Raw genomic sequence first — 17,001 nt, 5'->3', positions numbered from 1 at the left:
GGAGGGACCGGCAGTTGTGAGATCAGTTCCCGGATCTGGCTGGCTGTATGGCCCTAAAAGAGCAATTGATGCAGCTGAGGTGTGGAGTTGGCAGCATCTCCTGGGAGTGCTGGGGATAGATGCTGTTGAAATTGGCTTTACTGTCAAATGCTTTGTGTCTTCAAATAGCAGCTTTAGACATCAAGGAAGGAGCCCAGATCCTATACTGCTACAGTTACTGTGTGTACTTTATAGAACAGCTTTGCCAAGTGGTGTTTAATCAGGGCCCAGAATCATTCAACAGCTTTGAACTTGTGGTCTCCCTCAATTGTCCAAGAAAAACGGACTTCAAAAGCAGTGGAAGTAAATTAACAATTTGAAACTGTGGCTTAGTTTAAAAAGGGGTCGTTTTATTTTGGGGGTTTTTTTGCTGGTTTTAAAGGGTGGGCAGGCAGGATGTTTGCGTCTCCCATGCAGAGCCCATGCAAGAGCTGTACTTGGAAGTGAGTAGTCATCCAGATTTCACTGTACTCCCAAAGTAAAGGGAATGAAGATGCTTGGATGGTGTTTGGTCAGCCATAAATAAAGTGAAGCTTTAAGATGAGGTGTCAGACAGGAAGTGTAGTTGAATAGAGTGTCACTGGGACCAAGTTTATAGAGGGTTTCTTTTGGTCTTGTTTTAAATAAAAACAAAAAGCAAGATCATGGTTTTTAATGGGATTCGGAGATAAGGTGCCTGTGTAAATTAAGGAGCTTGTCCATGTCCTTGCTGCATGGAGAGGATGGGAATGGTCTGACTAATGTACCTGGAGTAAACTGAGAGCATCTTAGCTGGCTTGCAGCAGGCAGACCAGGGGAGACTTGTACTGGCAGAAAGCTGTACAACAAAATTGTGGAGCAACTTACTGAGTTGCCCACTTTCATCACATTAAAGCAGCCCTGCCTTTGTCTCCTTAAGGCTTTCTAAATGCTCCCTTATTGCAACAAAATACAGTTGATGGAGGAGAGATGTGGGATGGGAATGGGGTAAGGGATTATCTCTTACATAATACAGAAAAAGACTTTGCTAAGGACAGATTCCTTTCTTAAAGAGGCTTGCTCCTAATGTGAGAGGGTCAAATGCAACTGCTCTTTGCTAACCAGGCAAATATTGACAAAGTAAGTATACTGAACAGTGAGTGTTCAGATTAGTGTTTAGCAGAATTCATCTTTGCTCTAGATATCTGCCGCTCTGTGATCCCTCCAGAAATCATGTGAGCCCTGGGTATAGTGGGGGACTTTTTGTTTTTCCAAACTGCTCTAGCTGTTTGTACCTCTGAACTACATTTGTGGGTATTTCCTGGAGGACAAAGGGCTTGAAAGCTGCATTTTCAGTGTTAAGCGAAGTTTAACAGCTGCTTGAGAGCTGCAGCTCAAGAGGTGCTTTCTGCTGGGGTTGACCTGAGTGTTAGAGCATTTGTTTGGAAGATACTGAGATGGTGTATAACTTGCTGATTATACTGCTGGCTCTACATCAAACTGCTTTTCTGCTAAATGGTGGGATTTACCATAAGATGAAGGTATGGGGCCTTCCCTTCTCCACCTTCCCTTCAATACTGGTGTCCACATGGTAGGTGCAGATACAGTCCTGAACACTTATCTTTGTGTCTGTGAATTCAGCAGCTCTCTTGAAGGTACTGTGGGATCATACCTTGTGTCAAACACAAGAATGGGGTTTTTTTCCAGAATTGTTTTTTTCCCTCAGATATATTTGGTTCCATTTACTGTAAATAGTCTTTTTTTTTTCATTTCAAGTGCTTTCATTTCAAAAGGCATGTAGATATGATGAAGCTCCCCTAATTGTGGGCTAATTTAACTTGTGTGTGTGCATGTGATGTAATGAAGGTGGCCAAGTTTTAGTGTTTAGAGTATTTACAACAAAAATGGACAAAGTTTTTACAAGTTGAACCTGCAGGTGCGTGGAAGTAGCAGCAGCATTGTGGGAGTGGGTCCAAAAAAATCCCAAATTTACTAGACTGCTACCACCTACTGGTGGCTGCATCTATTGTAAAAGATGAGATTAGCTGGGGTTATTTCAGTTAATGTAGGGAAAATAACAAAATGTAGGCTCATCTGACTGATAATGCCAGCTGCTTGTACAATATCCATTTCCAGTGCTATATATCATCCAGTTTTAAGCATTATTTATGTGATGGCTTTTCCAACACTTCTCTCAGATTGTCAGGAATGTTTGGCAACAAACACTTGCTTTAAAGTCACAAAATACTTTCCCTTTCAACATCTTATTTTATCTAAAAACTCCCTCACATCTCAAGCTCTGCTTTGTGCTACCTTAGTTCCAGGAAAAAAAAAGATCATAGGAAAACAGAATCAAACCTGCAACCTCCGCATCTTTATCTGTATCTGCTTTTTTATGTGAAACTTTCCACATTTGGTGTCTCTTGATAAATTGGTTTCTGTATGCAGGAAAGCAGTTTACTCTTTCTTTCTTGCCACCTATAAAAGATTAAGCTGACTCTCATGACTGGGCTGACTGAAAACTGCAACTTGAATTGTAAATAGACTTCAGGAAAACAGTCTTTTCTTTCCACAGTTAGAAGGAAAAATTATTTTGGCTACAACTATGTAGTGGTTTCTTTCATGCAAGCGGAAAAGTTTTTGGATTCTCAGATGAAGTCCTTGAGGTTTTGCTTATGAATATAACTCCTGAGAAGTTTGTTTTTTCCCAGGAGCTGACAAGGCAGCAGCTGAGGTGCCAATGGTTGCTTCATGTTGACTTCCTCTGTATGCCCTTACCTGCCTGCTCACCTCCTCTCTCTCCTTTAACTTGCCTATGGTCTTTGTCTCTGGTGTCAGAACTGACATCATCAAATAGTGTCACCTTCTTGTCCCTGCTTCAGGGAAATGCCACAAACTCAGGTTGTCCATGGAAAGGTAATGTCTTCTGCTCCCACAGCTGATGAGAAGTAGCAGTGGGTGGGAGCCTTTGTCAAGTAGACCTCTCTGCTGTTGTCCTCTCCACTGCCAAGAAATATCTGGGGGATAGCAAAAGGACCAGAAAGCGTTTTACAACCTTAGCAAGTGAAGGATAGGAAAGAGGTGAAAGAAACAGCAGGCCTTTCCCAAACACCTCACCCTCCTCACTGCCTGGATGCCAGTGGCTCCTCTGCACCATAAATCAGCAAAATGACGGAAACGGGAATTACCCGTTTGAGAAGAGCTTGGCCTTGCTGGACAGATGCTTGCTCAGATCTGAATGCTCAGTCAAAATCCTCTCCCATGTGTGAAATACAAGCCTGCTGGAGTTGTATGGCCAGCAAGGTTTTCTGGCTTTCTCTGTCACAGAGACTTTGGAGCACAGAAAGTTAGGCACATAAGAGGGAGAAGCTAGCAGTACAGGCCAAACCTAACCTCTGCTGGAACAGAGTGGCTACCAGTGGAAAACTGCCCTTGCAGCCTTCAACTGCAGGAGAAACCCCATGCTGGACCTACCACGGCTGTCATCACAACCTTCATGTTTCCCACAGGCCTTCACAGCTCCTGCTGTTCTTCCAGTTCATCTGCAGCAGAGCCAGGCTGATTCTCGCCCCTCCCCAAACAGCCAGAGTTAGTGCAAAGCAGCTTGCTTTTTCACCAGCTATGAAACCAACCCCACAGGTTGGGGGTAACCACAGGGCAGCTCGACTAGTCGGGAGCTGCCACTTTACAATATGCATGAAATTTCATAAGGGGCCTGTGAAACTCCTCCCTGACAAAAAGAATGACGGGTCTGGTTTGTGCAGGTGAGGAGGAGGAGGAGTGCTCAGTCAAGCACGTACGCATGTCACCACGTTCCTGGCTGTGTCCCTGCATGAGTTTTGAATGTGTTCATGTTCACTCAGAAGTGGTGGGCCAGCACTGGAGGAGGAAGTCTGTGTGCATCCATGCTCATGGGGTCTGAAGTGGTCTCTGCCCCTCATGAAGGCACCTTGTTTAAACTTCACATTTGTTCTTCTTGATGTTGACCTAACCCTGTGTTAGTAAGGCAGTATCCCTGTGTATTTTGTGCCCAGGAAAATGTAATTATGGGCCAGCCACACAGGAACAGCATAACAGCTGGGAAGAGTCCCAGAGCATAGAGGAGAGGAAAAAAGGAGATAGAGCTCTTTTGTGTATGATTCATTGAAGGATGAGTATACCATGACAAAGAAATTTAAAAAAAAAATAAATTGGAAATACTGAAAGCAGAACAAGAAAAAAGTTAGAGGAAAAGTGGGAATTTATGTATGGTATACAACACATTGAATATAAATATTGTGGGTTTTGTATTCAAGTGTTTTAAAATGTTTTGAGTTTGGTTTCTCTTACTTGAGTGGTATATACTCCCCTCATTCACTTTGGTCCTGATATATTATGTTGAAAAACCAACTAATTCTGCATCTGCTGTCTTCTGATTGGTCAGCAAAGACTTATCCAACAAAAAAACATGGTCTGGTGAAAAAGTCCCTGGTCATTGTGTAGCTGTGTGAGTGTTCAGGCTGTGCAAGGTCTGGGGTGGGAGTGGGTGGGCAGGGAAGGACAAGGATGCTTTCAGCAGCTGTGGGAAGTCACACTGGTTACCATTAATCCTTCCTTCCATCCCCACTCTTAAGTCCAAGGTGAGGCACTGCCAGTGAGAGCCAGATGTGCTCCTCCTGCCCCCAGATGCAGTGTGTGGAAAAAAGGCAGCAGGCAGGAACCCATAGCCATGATTTCTTCTAAAACCTGTCCCCTGTGTAGATAAAGCCTGCATTGGCACCTCCAAATCTCAACTACCTGTCTTGCATCCAGGACCACCGTGTGAGGGCCCTGCTTCTCATATGTACCTGGCTCCTATTTCTCTGGGTTGCAGAGCTTTGCCTCCCCTTACTTAGTAAGCATGAGCATTTCAGCTTTATTTTTAGAAACTACCTCTTTTTTTGTTTACAATAGTTCTATTTTTTTGGCCTTAATATAGCTTAGAGATAAGCAGTGATTCAAAATACAGAATTCAAATGCAGATGCATAGAGCATATGTAGGTAATCTTTGTTTTCAGATGCCCACATCCTCAAATTCTCTATTGTGATACGCAGATTGTGGCTCAGTTAGTTGCATGTTTTAATGGGCATTTAGATGAGCAGTGAACTTTGTGGAAAGCTTTTGTGTCTCTACGGACAGATGTGTTTTGATTAAAAGGTGAGATTATTTTTTGAAAGGTTGATTCTCCCCCTTTTACCACCCCCCCGAAAAAGCATATAGAGGATTATGCTCTAATAAGTGATTGCTCACGATTAAGGCAAATGCTGTTTAGCTTCGACATTTGTTTAATGGTCATTTATTATAATTGTGCAAGGAGATGGGGTCAGTGCAAGTTATGCATTTGAAATACTGAGGAATATCTTATCTTCTGTCATTACTCCTTGCTTATGAAAAAAAACCTGCAGTAGGAAAACTAGGCAATGAGACAAGCACATGTACTGCTCTGCCAGAGCTTCTAAATCCTTGTAGTTACTCAGCAGCTATCAGGCTTGCAGATGAATGCAGAAATGCTTGTTAAGTTGTGTGCTCCCTTGGCTGCATGCTGTCAACAACATAAGGGTGAAGGGGAAAAGTTTCAACTTTCAGCAAGTACAACATGCTAACTTTGTTTCCTGGAACAGCTGCTGGAAAGTGGCACTAAGGATGGAGCTTTAGCCTCTAGATCCCATCCAGCTTATTTCCTATTTGCATGTATAGTATTTGCATAGAGCTTGGAAGCAGCACAGCTCCAGCCCTTTGTTCTCCTAAACACGATCTGCTTTTTTTTTTTTGCTTTTTTTTTTTTTTTTTTTTTTTTGACATCTTATGTCTTCAGCAATGTTAATGCTGTAAACAGATAAGGAAGCAGAGGGGGTCATTAAGGTGGGTGTCTTAGGTGGGTTTTGCCTTTTTGTTGGGGGAACTGTGAGACAACAAAGGATGCTGCCTGTTACTACATCTTGGTTTTTATGTTTCGGTTCAAGGTGGTATCGGTGCAACTAAGAGTTTGTGTCCAAAGACCTACACGTGGGGTTACCTTTTGCTTAGATGATGTATATCCAGCTGACCTCTGTGTTACTGACAGCGCTAACCTTTAGCATATAGTTGTACCTGTTGGTTGCATGAGGCCTTTACATACCCTTTAAAAAACATTTCCCAATTTTTATAGTTTGTAAGTTAGTTTAATATGTGGTTGTATGTTATTTCCGTTTATATCCAAATTTCATACATGAAATACAGCCACGTGTCTCTGGTACAGTGTATTTGTACTACTAGTGATTTCAACACTTTTTTGGTGCCTCAGCATTTTGTGTTCTCTGGTAAAAGTGATTACGTTAAAAAGTCACTTTGAGAAACTGCCAAGAAGGTGAGTGTATTTTGGAAAAGAAAGCATTTTGTTACAGATCTTTAATCATCTTGTTAATTGAGTTCAAGTGCAGTTTTGATGTCTTATCAGATGTAAGTTATTGGCCTGGGTCACAGGTGAGAGAAACAGATGTTGGGATGCTTGATCAGAAGCGATGCTCTTGGATCTGGGAAGAGCCTGGGTAGCTGTGAATTAACAGAGAGCACCCCACTGAATGTTTCTCTCTGTTTGCTTGCAGACAGCCAGTCTGATGTGGAAACACTAGCTACAGGAAACGAAGTCTTAGACCTGACCTCCTGCGAGAAGGAACAGCCAGAGGAAATTACAGAGCTACCAGAGAGTGAGTGTGGCCCCAAGGAGGAGCCTAAGGCTGATTCCCCTCTGGCAGAAGAGGATGCTGGAGAAAAAGCAGATGGATATGAAGAGGGCCCTGAGGAAGATTCTGTAAGTAACAAAAGTCTTGACCTCAATTTTGCCAGCAAATTAATGGACTTCAAGCTGACAGAGAGTGACCAGAGTGCAGGCAGCAGTTCTCAGACTGAAAGGAAACATGCCTGTGACATTTGTGGCAAAACCTTCAAGTTTGCTGGCACTCTTAGCCGTCACAAAAAGGCCCACACTCGTGAGGACAGAAAGGATGAAAGGAGCAGTGAGGATGAAAGCAAAAGCATTCAGGATGATGCAGGAGCTCCCTCGATGCAGGACTCTGGTCTTGAGCAGGAAGAGTCTCCGATGGACTTGAAGGTAGTGGAGTCTCCTGTGGACTGTGAGGCAACAGAAAAGGAGAATGAAGAGAGCGAAAGCATCTCTGAGGGGGAAGGCACAGAGAGAAAGTCCACTGAGAAGAGCAGTGATGACAAAAAACCAAAGACTGATGGGGCTAAGAGTACTGCAAAAGCAGATAAAAGAAAGAAAGTCTGTACTGTGTGCAACAAGCGTTTCTGGTCTCTGCAAGATCTGACGCGACATATGCGGTCTCATACAGGTAAGAGGAGATTTAAGGGCAGAGCAGATTGCAAGCAGGTCTGCCACCAGACTGAGGCATCTGCTGTGTAGGTTCACGATTGCTGCTAGCACTTGAGGTTGGAGACACTGTTTTAGTCCTACAGGTATCTGCAAGGTGTCTTCTCTGCCTCACTCCCTGATGCTGCATACAAAGGTTATTGAGGGAGCAGGAATCGTCAGCACTGCCTTATCTTCTGTTCCCATACTGGTTTTCCCCGTGCTTGCTTGCAGAGAGTTTAGAGTTAAGGGCAAGTATGAAGATCCCTGGGCAGTTGTTCTCTCCAGCATCTGACTGCCTCCTGATCGTGTCGTTATGGCTCTTCCTGGTACTTTGATGAGCAGTGGAGAAACCTGGCAGTATAGGATACGACTTGGTTTCTGAGTAAAAGTTCAGAGAGAGAATCTGGTTTACTCTGATTATCTAAGTCTGGTAAGGGTAATGTGCTGGTGATCTGTGTCACCTGCTGCTCGAGTGAAAGACAAAGATACAGCAGCCACCCTGCTCTTCATACAGGCTTGGGCAGGGAAGTTGGTGGAATACTGACAGAAGTAAAGCTCTTGTCCAGTAACTTGGTTCAGCAGTTAAAATATTGGGGATCACTTTGTGTGATACACAGTTTGGAACAGTACCATGCAAAAGAGGTGAAGCCATGACCCAGCTCTAAGGTGAATTAGTCATTTATCTTTACTGATGCTTCCTTATTACCTGTCAGTGAGCTGCCCTGAGGTGGGAAGACAAGTATAGTTCGACATTTTGTATCTTTTGAAGGTGCTGTCTGCTTGAAGACAAGATCTTTGTGTTTAACAAAATCTTTGTGCTGTTATTGGTGGTGATGTTTAACAAATTACAATGAAGACAAGTGGCTTAACCAAACTTTTTACCCTTCAGAATCATAAATACTGACCTCCTGAATGCAAAAGTGACCCCTTCTGGCACTGAGCCACAAGTGAACCAGGGTTTAGGTCCCATTCTGGTGCCTGCTTTGACAGAAGCTTTGGGAAGATAATAATAATGGAAGTATAGCTCTTTAACTCCAGATGATGTGTGTCTGTGGAAATTCCCATTACATATGTTTTAGTTGTTTTCATTGCATCCTGAGCTGTGTGGGCCTTGTTGATATGGTTTTTGTCCCACTTGTTTCTCTTTCTTGTTTGACGTTGAAAGATATTTTAATAAAGAATAGGTGTTGAATAGGAAGCTGGGACAGACTTTTTTCAACTGAGGATTTTGCCTCAATACTGTGGGTTGCCTCTCCTCCCCCTCTACTTCCCACTTGCTTAGCTATATTGTCAAAAGAGGATCAGGTTGAAACTTTGTTTATATTTTGGCTTTATGGTGTGGGATTTTCCAGAGATTCCTGCAGTTTTGGCATTTCTTTACTCAGAAGAGGAATGTTTGGGACATGCTAAAGTGTGCAAGAAACCTCTGCCTGCCTGCTGAATGGCCATCGGGCTGGAGATACTTTGTTCTCCCAGTGCAGACAGCTCCCCAGCAAATAGTTACAGGGTGCTCTGGTGCTGTCTTCCCAAGCACAGGGTGAGCTATGGCACCGGATCAACAACAGCCAAGTGCCATGTGGGCAAAGGCTGTCCATGAAAAATGCTTACAGGGAGCTGTTCCCTTCTTTAATAGCAGATGCCCAAGTAGGACACCAGGGAGAAACATTTCTAAGAAGTGTCATGCTTTCCAGGGCCAGCATGACCTACTTGCACATTTCAGCCAGCCACCTCAAGTTTGTCATTGCTTTTCTTTAATGTTCCCAAGCCTTATTACAAGTGAGAAATTAGTCACAAGTGTCTTATTCTGCGTGCTCGTTGGCACAAGATCATGTCGTGATGGAATTGCAGCACTGAAAAATCTTATTAGGTACAAGTAGAAACAGAGAATGAAATGGTCAGGGTGGGACATTTGTCTCTTCAGGGCAGGCAGCACCTGAGGGCACTGTGCTTGGTTGAGACTTTGGAGGAATTTTGTCCGTGGGGCTGTGGTTCTTTGGTTTCTGATGAGCTCATGCTTAAGAAAGTATTCAAGCATTTCAGATGCAAAAAGCAGTGCAGAGATTGGAGCAGACTACATGTGGGTTACAGCAAAGGATGCCTGCGGCTGTTCTGTTGCTTAAGATTGCAAAACAAGAGGAAGAATTTTGTCCTCCAAGCAGCATTTCTGGAATGGGTGTGAAGAGGTTTTTCAGGGTTTTTCACATGTTACTCCTGTTCTAAAGCACCAGGGGGCTGAGGAACACCAGCAGCTTTGTAAATAACATCCCAAGGCAGTCATTTTTCACTCAGTCAGTAAATTTTGATCACCTCTAGTGGACATCTCCCATGTCCCATAAATGACTGACAACTTTAGCTGCTCTGCATGTACCTTTTGAAATTTGGTCATACTGTTTTCTGCTTCACAGAAAGAGGAAGGGCTGTTGTGGGAAGGGTGATTCCTGACAGCTTATCTTTGACTTTGTGGTGAACTAGTGCATTTTGTGCTTGCCTATCTGTCAGCATCTAAGAGAAAGGGAGATGTTTTCTCCTACACTGTTTGGTTCAGATCCTTAAGTGCTGTTGACCACAGTTACTTGGGCAGTGTTCTCATCCTTCTAGCTCAAGTCCTTTCTCTTCATGTGTATCACGGGCTGACCTGTATCAAGGAGTCCTCATCGTGTCCTGGTTTCACAGAGACTTTTGAGCTCCAGAGAACAACAGTAAACTTCTAGAAAAATTGTGAACTAAATTATATGGGATAGTACCGAGCACCTGGAGCTTATGGTCCTCCTCCTTCCTTAGTGCAGGGCCATACCAAACTTGTCAAAATCTCAAAACACTTCACTTTGTTTTTTCATTTGTGCCCCAAGGGATTTATCTGTATTTCTACTTGTGTGCCATCTGCTAGTTTGCTGGTACAGAAGCAAAAAATCTGCATAAATGCAGCATCCACGTTTGATACAGATACTGAATTTCTGAAGTGCAGGGTGTCCCTGCGCTGCTTGAAACAAGAGGGAGGTGCATTTGTGACCTTAGAGCTGACTTTGTGTTTTTACTCTCTTGCAGGTGAGAGACCATACAAGTGTCAAACCTGTGAACGGACCTTCACTCTGAAACACAGCCTGGTTCGTCACCAGCGCATACACCAGAAAGGCAAAAATGCCCGGAACCACGGGAAGGAGAGTGACAAAGAGGAGACCCAGTCGAGGTGTGAAGAAGATAGCGAAAATGAGTCAAGCCACAGTGGCACCAACCCCATCTCAGAAAATGAGTGCGACTCTGCAGGGGGCATTGGTAGCCACACATCCCTCACAGGAAGCCAAAAAGAGTCCCTGGCTGGCCCAGCCAAGGACTCCCCCTGCAGAGAGGAGAGGCCAAGCGTGCGAGGAGGCGGCACCTGCCTCACAGAGCCCACCAAGAGTGCACAGAAACAGATGGCGAAAGACCAGGAGCCTCGGGGTAGCTCCGAGCACGAGAGGCCCTCAGGTTTCATTCAAGACTTGCTGGAGATGCACAACAAAAAGTCTCCCATGAATCACATCCTTGCCTCTGCAGACAGTGCGCCTCAGCTGCTGGGGGTTGAATGACTTGCTAGGAGGTTGGACCCGTCCCAGCACACAACCAGCAGAGCAAGGTTCCCAGAGTCTTTGTGTTTTGAAGAGCAACGTAGAGCTGTGGGGAGAGTATGGCAGACTGGATGCAGTGCCATAAGCCTTTCAGTATAATAATGCAAGAGACTACAGTATATATACTGATTTGAGTGCCTTACTACTTTATTAGATCTTTTGGTATCATAGGTTTTTTTTCAAAAATGATTTTTTTAATATTTTAATGAATTATTTGGAGAGGACCTTTTTCATTTAAGCATTAATGTTACCTTTTGTATCGGTGTGCGTGAGCTTGTTCTTGTATATCTGTGATAGTCGCTGTGTTTGTTCTCTGAGCTGGAAATGGGGGCAGTGGGGTGGGAGGCCCTTGGATACCACAGCCAATAACTGGAAGAAATCTTATGTGAATTTCATATGAAATAGTCAGAGGAAGTCATAGCAGATGAGATGCTGATACATAGTTTTTTTCTCGGTAGATGTTCTCGTGCTTGCCACACGGTGGAGCATTAAGCCTGCTCCGGGCCCGAACAACGTGGCAGTTGAAGGTGTTCAAAGTGGTTCGAGCCAAAAGCAGGAAACAATGAATTTCAACCTCACGCTTGTTTCCACTTTTCAGCGCTAGAAATGGTCTTCTGAATCCTAGGGGTTTTTTCTGGCCATCGGGGACTGAGCCTGTATACAGAGAAGAGTTACATAGCAACGTAACCTATGGAAATTATGCACCCGCTGTTATATATGTTTGATTTGCTTCAGTATGTTATTATTATTATTATTTTATTGTTATTATTATTATTATTATTTTATAAATCCATCAGTTTGCCTGTCTCTGCAGTCAGCAGAAACCAATGGGCAATATTTGCCCACGCAGATGTATAACGCAGCTTGGATCCCCCTCTCAAAAATGTTTTTGACTTAAGGCTTTCACCAGCTCCTCTTCTTATGTTGCAGCTCTTCTACTGTATTCTAAACGAAACCCTTCCTCTGACCAGAGAGAGTCACATGGAGGCCAGCCAGGCATCATCACACCCGTGCAGGGGAACACCTCACTCATAATGGGGTCCCCGCCAGTGCCCGCGTGCGAGCGCGCGCGTGGGCGCGTTGGGTTCGTGTCGGGGGGAGCGGCGTGCGAGACCGGGGCCGCCCCAGGCCCCTCCGGGTGCGTGAGGAAGGCACCGAGAGTGTGAGCTTCACCTTGTTGCAGTCACCTCGGTGACGGCGTTGTTTTACTCAAAGAGCAAAGTTATCCCCGTCTTCCAGCTGAAAGCAAGCAAGAGAGAAACGCGAGCCTTACCGTCATCTTGCTACTGTCGTGTTCTAGAGCAAGAAAATACTACTGGTAATAAAACTACAGATATAAGACATGTTAAAAATAAATAAAATAAATTAAAAAAAAAATTAAATAAAATTTCTTCCTGAGATTTTGGGGTTGATGCTTGAAGACTTGAGGTGTGTGTCTAAATTTCATATCAGTAATTTAACCCCTTTAATGCTGGCGGATGGAATTTCTCCGTGTGGCTCCTGTTGCCGGCAACAGGTGACGCTCCGGCCACCAATGTTGAAGGGGTTAAGTGAAATGTATCCTACTGTAGCTGCGCATTTTTAGGAGTGCCCAGCGTTTTTGTTGTCCTTGTTGTTGTTGTCATTATTGTTTGTTGTTAATTGTCCTTCAGTCATAACCTCTGGGACAGACAGAGCCATAATAGCATTGCCGGAGCCTCACTGTGCTATTCCACCACTGCAGCCCCCCAGCCCAGCCCCGCACTGTGACACCCCCTTCCCCCTCCACCCCTCTCCCTCCCTCCATCCCCCCTGCAAAATCGCTTTTCCTGCTATCACCAGACATGGAGGAAGTGGGCCTTGGACCCAGCCTATATTATATAATATATATATCTATATATATCTATATCTATATTAAAAATTCTCTGAAAATTTCTGGAGACTGAAATCTCACTGTCCAGAATTCAAAGGAAGAGAAACGTTCTTGAGTAATATTCTTGCAAATAGAATAAGAAAAAATGGTTGAGGTATATGTGATTTCTATTTTTCGTTGTTGTTTTGGTTTTGTTGTTTTTTTTTTTTTTTAATAGGGATGTTTGAACCAGTTCAGAAATGAAGCTAACGCCAGATATAGATAAATCAGTCACAACCAATGATTCATTTGACACTCTACCCAGGTGCATTCTACTTAATTAAAACCAGTTCACGCATCCCTTAAATTGTTATTACTATTATAATTATAATAATAATTATTATTATTTTGGGTATTTTTTGGATTTTGTCGTTTTGGTTCTGTATTTTTTTTTTCCTGTTGTTATTTTGGTTTGGTTTTGGTTTTTTTCTTTTTGGATTTTTTTTTTTTTTTTTTTTTTTCTTTTTGCAACTCTCCACACTAAACTGCGCAATACTGTGGGGGAGAAGCCATTACTAAACTTTATGCTGCAGAACAATGTAGCAAGTAATTAATTCCCAGCAGCCTGCCGGGACATCTGCTAGCAATAATCACTATTGATTTAAAGCTTTATTTAGCCTTTATCTATATCTTAGTAGAGTATAAGATCTTGCCACATTTTATTGACATTTTTATTAGTTGAGTTTGACTGAGAACTGTTGCTGTTGTTGGGTGTTCTTGTTTCCCCTCCTCCCCCAATATTAAACTGTGAAATTTATAATGTGTTTAAACTATGGGTGAATCTTAGGCTTTAGTTTGCATGTTCAGCTAATTTGTCTCTATACGATTTTTGTTTGAATCTTTTTATTTTTTTTTCCTCTCTCAGGGCTTTTACAAAAAACAAAAAACAAAAACAAACAAAAAAAAAGGATCTTCTGAAATTCTTTTGCCTGAGTTGCAATGGACTTAACGTTGAGATAATTCAATCACTACATTAAGCACTTGACTGTGAAAGCGCAAAAAAAAAAAATAAACAAAGGAAAAAGAAAAAAAAAAAAAAGAGAGACCCTTGTTTGAGGCTGTTGTGAAATAACTCTTGGGGGCTATGTGACAGTCTGATTCCATTTTCAGAATGATTCATCATCTTCTCTCTCCTCTCTGTGTGTCTCCTTTCTCTTCTCTCTCTCCACGAAGGAAGTTTAATCCTAGTGATTTCATCCCATGCAGGAAACAGTAATAAATGTGTAGAATTCATATTTTTCTAAAGGGAACTTAAAACTGCTGCTACGAATTGTGTACAAGACTGGTTTATGCCACATGAACAGAGAATCACACATTTGTTTTGGTACTTTTATTCCTCTTTTTATTCAGTTGTACAGTACTTCCAAATTCGAAATAAAAAGTAAAAGTTGTTCTGTATCAAACCATCTAAGCAATAAAATGTTATATTTAAAAATTATAGGTTACAAAATGGACGTGGCTTTTCTTGTGGGTTTGTTACAACTTGCTTTCCAGACTTCTCTGCTAGAGGATGACGTGCAAGCTGGAGCTGATCTCTGTAAATAGCATCGCTGTTTCTCTTCCTTCAGTTGGACTGAGTTTGAATTGGAGATGACTTGTAGCACTTTGAAAATTCACGTTCATTTTGGCCACCGTTTTCTGGTAGGCAAAACACTTGACTACAGCCACACCAATGACTGCCTTTCTTTGGTAGTCAAACCCCTTCAAAATGGTTCAAAATTCAGTTCCTTAGCGAAGCGACCGAAGGCAGCAGGAAGGTACCTGGGTGCTGATTTTCCTGCCCAGGTGTCGGGTCGTGGTTCTCCGTCCTTTTTTTTGTTGTTGTTGTTAACTGTAGCCCTGTGATCATGTAAGTGAGCCTCCTCCTAGCACGTTGTGGTGCTTAACCAGGGTATCAGTCATTTTCTGTATAAACAAAGTAGGTTTCTGCCACCGTAGTTTTAATTTACATAAATGTGTATGGCTGTGAAATCTTCAGGTTGTATTTGAAAGCCACGTGCATGTGTCAAAGAAAAAGAAAAAGAAAAGAAAACCTTTGTTTTAGTTTGTTGGAGCTACCTTAGCTGCATTTTACATGCTTTCCTATAAATAAAACACATTTCATGGGACAGTGAGCCAAAGAATCGTCTGAGTTGCGTATCCAGTTCTGGAGGCCAGGGAATTGCAGCGAAGCTGAAGCATCCACCTCTTCTTAAGTCCTGGTGGGATGGTGCTTTCTGGTGGAGAAGTGAACCAGATACAGAATCAGAGAAATACCCAAGGGGAAAACTGCTGCTGCTCTCCTCCCTCTAGCCTCCTGTACCATCCTGGCAGGTTAAAACTCCCCACAGCACACGCTGGTGTGACCCTGGTCCCTTGCCAGCAAACAGGGACAGCTGGCTGTGCCCTTAGCCAAGGGTACCTGGTGAATCCAGGCTCTGTGAGCTACCTCTGGTGGGCTGAAGGGGTGGAAACAGGAATTCTGAAGGAGGAAACTTGCAGAAAAGCTCTTTCTTCCATCTCCCACCTACTGGCCTGAGAAGTCACCCCTCCTTTTGTAAGAGGGGGAGGAAAACTCATCTCCAAAGGGTGTGGTGACCTGTCATGAGGTGTAAAATAATATGGGATGAGTTCATGTGGCCAGGAAGTGATAGTGACTGGTTATTTTTGAAACTGATGACTTAGAAAGAACTTGGCCCTGGAAAGGTGCAGTTTGTGGGCCCAGCCCTTTTCTCCTTCTGTCTGACTTCAACTGTGACTGTTCCTGAGCTGGGAATTTCCCAGCTCTTCTTGGCTTCCTCAGGGTAATATCCTGTGGGCCAGCAGAACTTCGTTCCCTGTGGGAGTTTCCCTCTCTCCTCCCATCTCCTCCCCACACCAACTCCTGCTGCAGCAATAGCCAGAGCTGGCCTGAAACACCAGGGTGATGGAGGGCTGGGGAGGTTGGTGATGTCTCCATTTATCTCCTCCAATTTACTGCTTCCTTGCCTCATTCCCTAAAGCTGTTTTGGGTTTTTTTTCCCTCCTCATTTCAAAAGTAAAGCTGCAGATGAATTCTTGATGTGGGTTGATTTCATGTGGATCTCTGTCTCTCAAAAGTCCCTCAGATACGGAGCCCATACACTCACCCCAGAGCATTAAGGTTCAGAAGTCCCCTGCCACCATGTGGGAGGGGCACGAGGAGGGGTGGCTCTTTTTGGAAGTGTGGAATATGGATCTGTGGGCCATGGGGATGGGCAGGAAGGCTGGTTTGAGACAGCAAGCTCGGGTGAAAAATGGCTGTCCTGAAATAGGACATGGAACCTGGTTGCAGCATCTTTTGCATATTTACTGATACTGAAACACAAAGTGGTAAAGAGAAAGGAATAACAGTATTTGTTTTCCATTCTTCAGCTGTCACAAAGTACCCCGTATCAGGGGCGATGGGAGAGCCATATACCTACACTTGGATCTTCAGAAACTGAATACAATGAGAAGTTATTTGCTGTTGATACTCTTAACAGTGTTTTGCTCTTTCTGTATTAAAAAAAAGTCTTTCTCAAAAAAGATTACATTAGTTACAATTTCATTAGCAAGGAAGGCAAAGGGCAAAAGTTTACTTTGATACCTTCCTTTGTTTACAAGCCTGTGGTTTGGGGAATCACACACAGATTTTTCTTCAGACACTTCTGCAGCGACTGGGAGATAGGAATTGACAACGCTACTTTTGGAAATCCTATCAGTGGGTCCACCAACAAAAGGGAGACAGAAGATGCCAGCATGGAGTTAAAGGCACTTCTGTTATGTCAACCTAAGAGGCACCATCTTGTATCATCCACTTTGATAACACAGGAAAAGAAAGAGATGGAGAAATACATTGATTGTATCGTTTAACCAGGACACCTCTGACTGCTGGGCTGTGGAAAAATGGGCCACGACTGGCATTTCCCAGGACTTGGATACCTGAGCAGCCAACATCAGAAAGGAAAGTGAGTAAAACATGTACAACCCACCAGTATCTTCTGGTGACCTGGGTCACTTAAGCTCTCCAGCTTAGGAGCTGCATAAAATGCTTTTCCTTCCTTGTTCCTTGACAAGAGGGAGAGGGAGTATCCCTAAAATGGCAGGAGGTTCGGCACACCTGGAACTCCTGAGGCAACAGCTCTACTGAGGGGGGTAT

The 17,001-nt window shown here is 43.4% G+C and overlaps 2 protein-coding genes across 5 annotated transcripts in view; one reads left to right on the top strand and one right to left on the bottom strand.

Moving 5' to 3' along the window:
* RREB1 (ras responsive element binding protein 1) overlaps positions 1–14,313 on the top strand; it is a 124,510-nt gene extending 110,197 nt beyond the window's left edge. For 3 of the 4 annotated variants that reach the window (XM_071736488.1, XM_071736489.1, XM_071736491.1), the window contains 2 exons: positions 6,601–7,347; positions 10,413–14,313. In XM_071736488.1, coding sequence (XP_071592589.1) covers positions 6,601–7,347; positions 10,413–10,933 — 1,268 coding nt within the window. In that variant the 3' untranslated portion in view covers positions 10,934–14,313. The remainder of the gene's footprint in view (positions 1–6,600; positions 7,348–10,412) is intronic. The other variant, XM_071736492.1, reaches the window with a different exon arrangement.
* Positions 14,179–17,001, bottom strand: part of SSR1 (signal sequence receptor subunit 1) — a 24,305-nt gene continuing 21,482 nt past the window's right edge. Inside the window, exon 9 of the mRNA XM_071736493.1 lies at positions 14,179–15,079. Within this exon, the coding sequence (XP_071592594.1) occupies positions 15,055–15,079 (25 nt within the window). The 3' untranslated portion in view covers positions 14,179–15,054. The remainder of the gene's footprint in view (positions 15,080–17,001) is intronic.

Source organism: Heliangelus exortis, chromosome 2 (genome assembly GCF_036169615.1).
Source record: "Heliangelus exortis chromosome 2, bHelExo1.hap1, whole genome shotgun sequence".
Taxonomy (NCBI): Eukaryota; Metazoa; Chordata; class Aves; order Apodiformes; family Trochilidae; genus Heliangelus; species Heliangelus exortis.
This window is presented reverse-complemented; position numbering and strand designations above follow the sequence as displayed.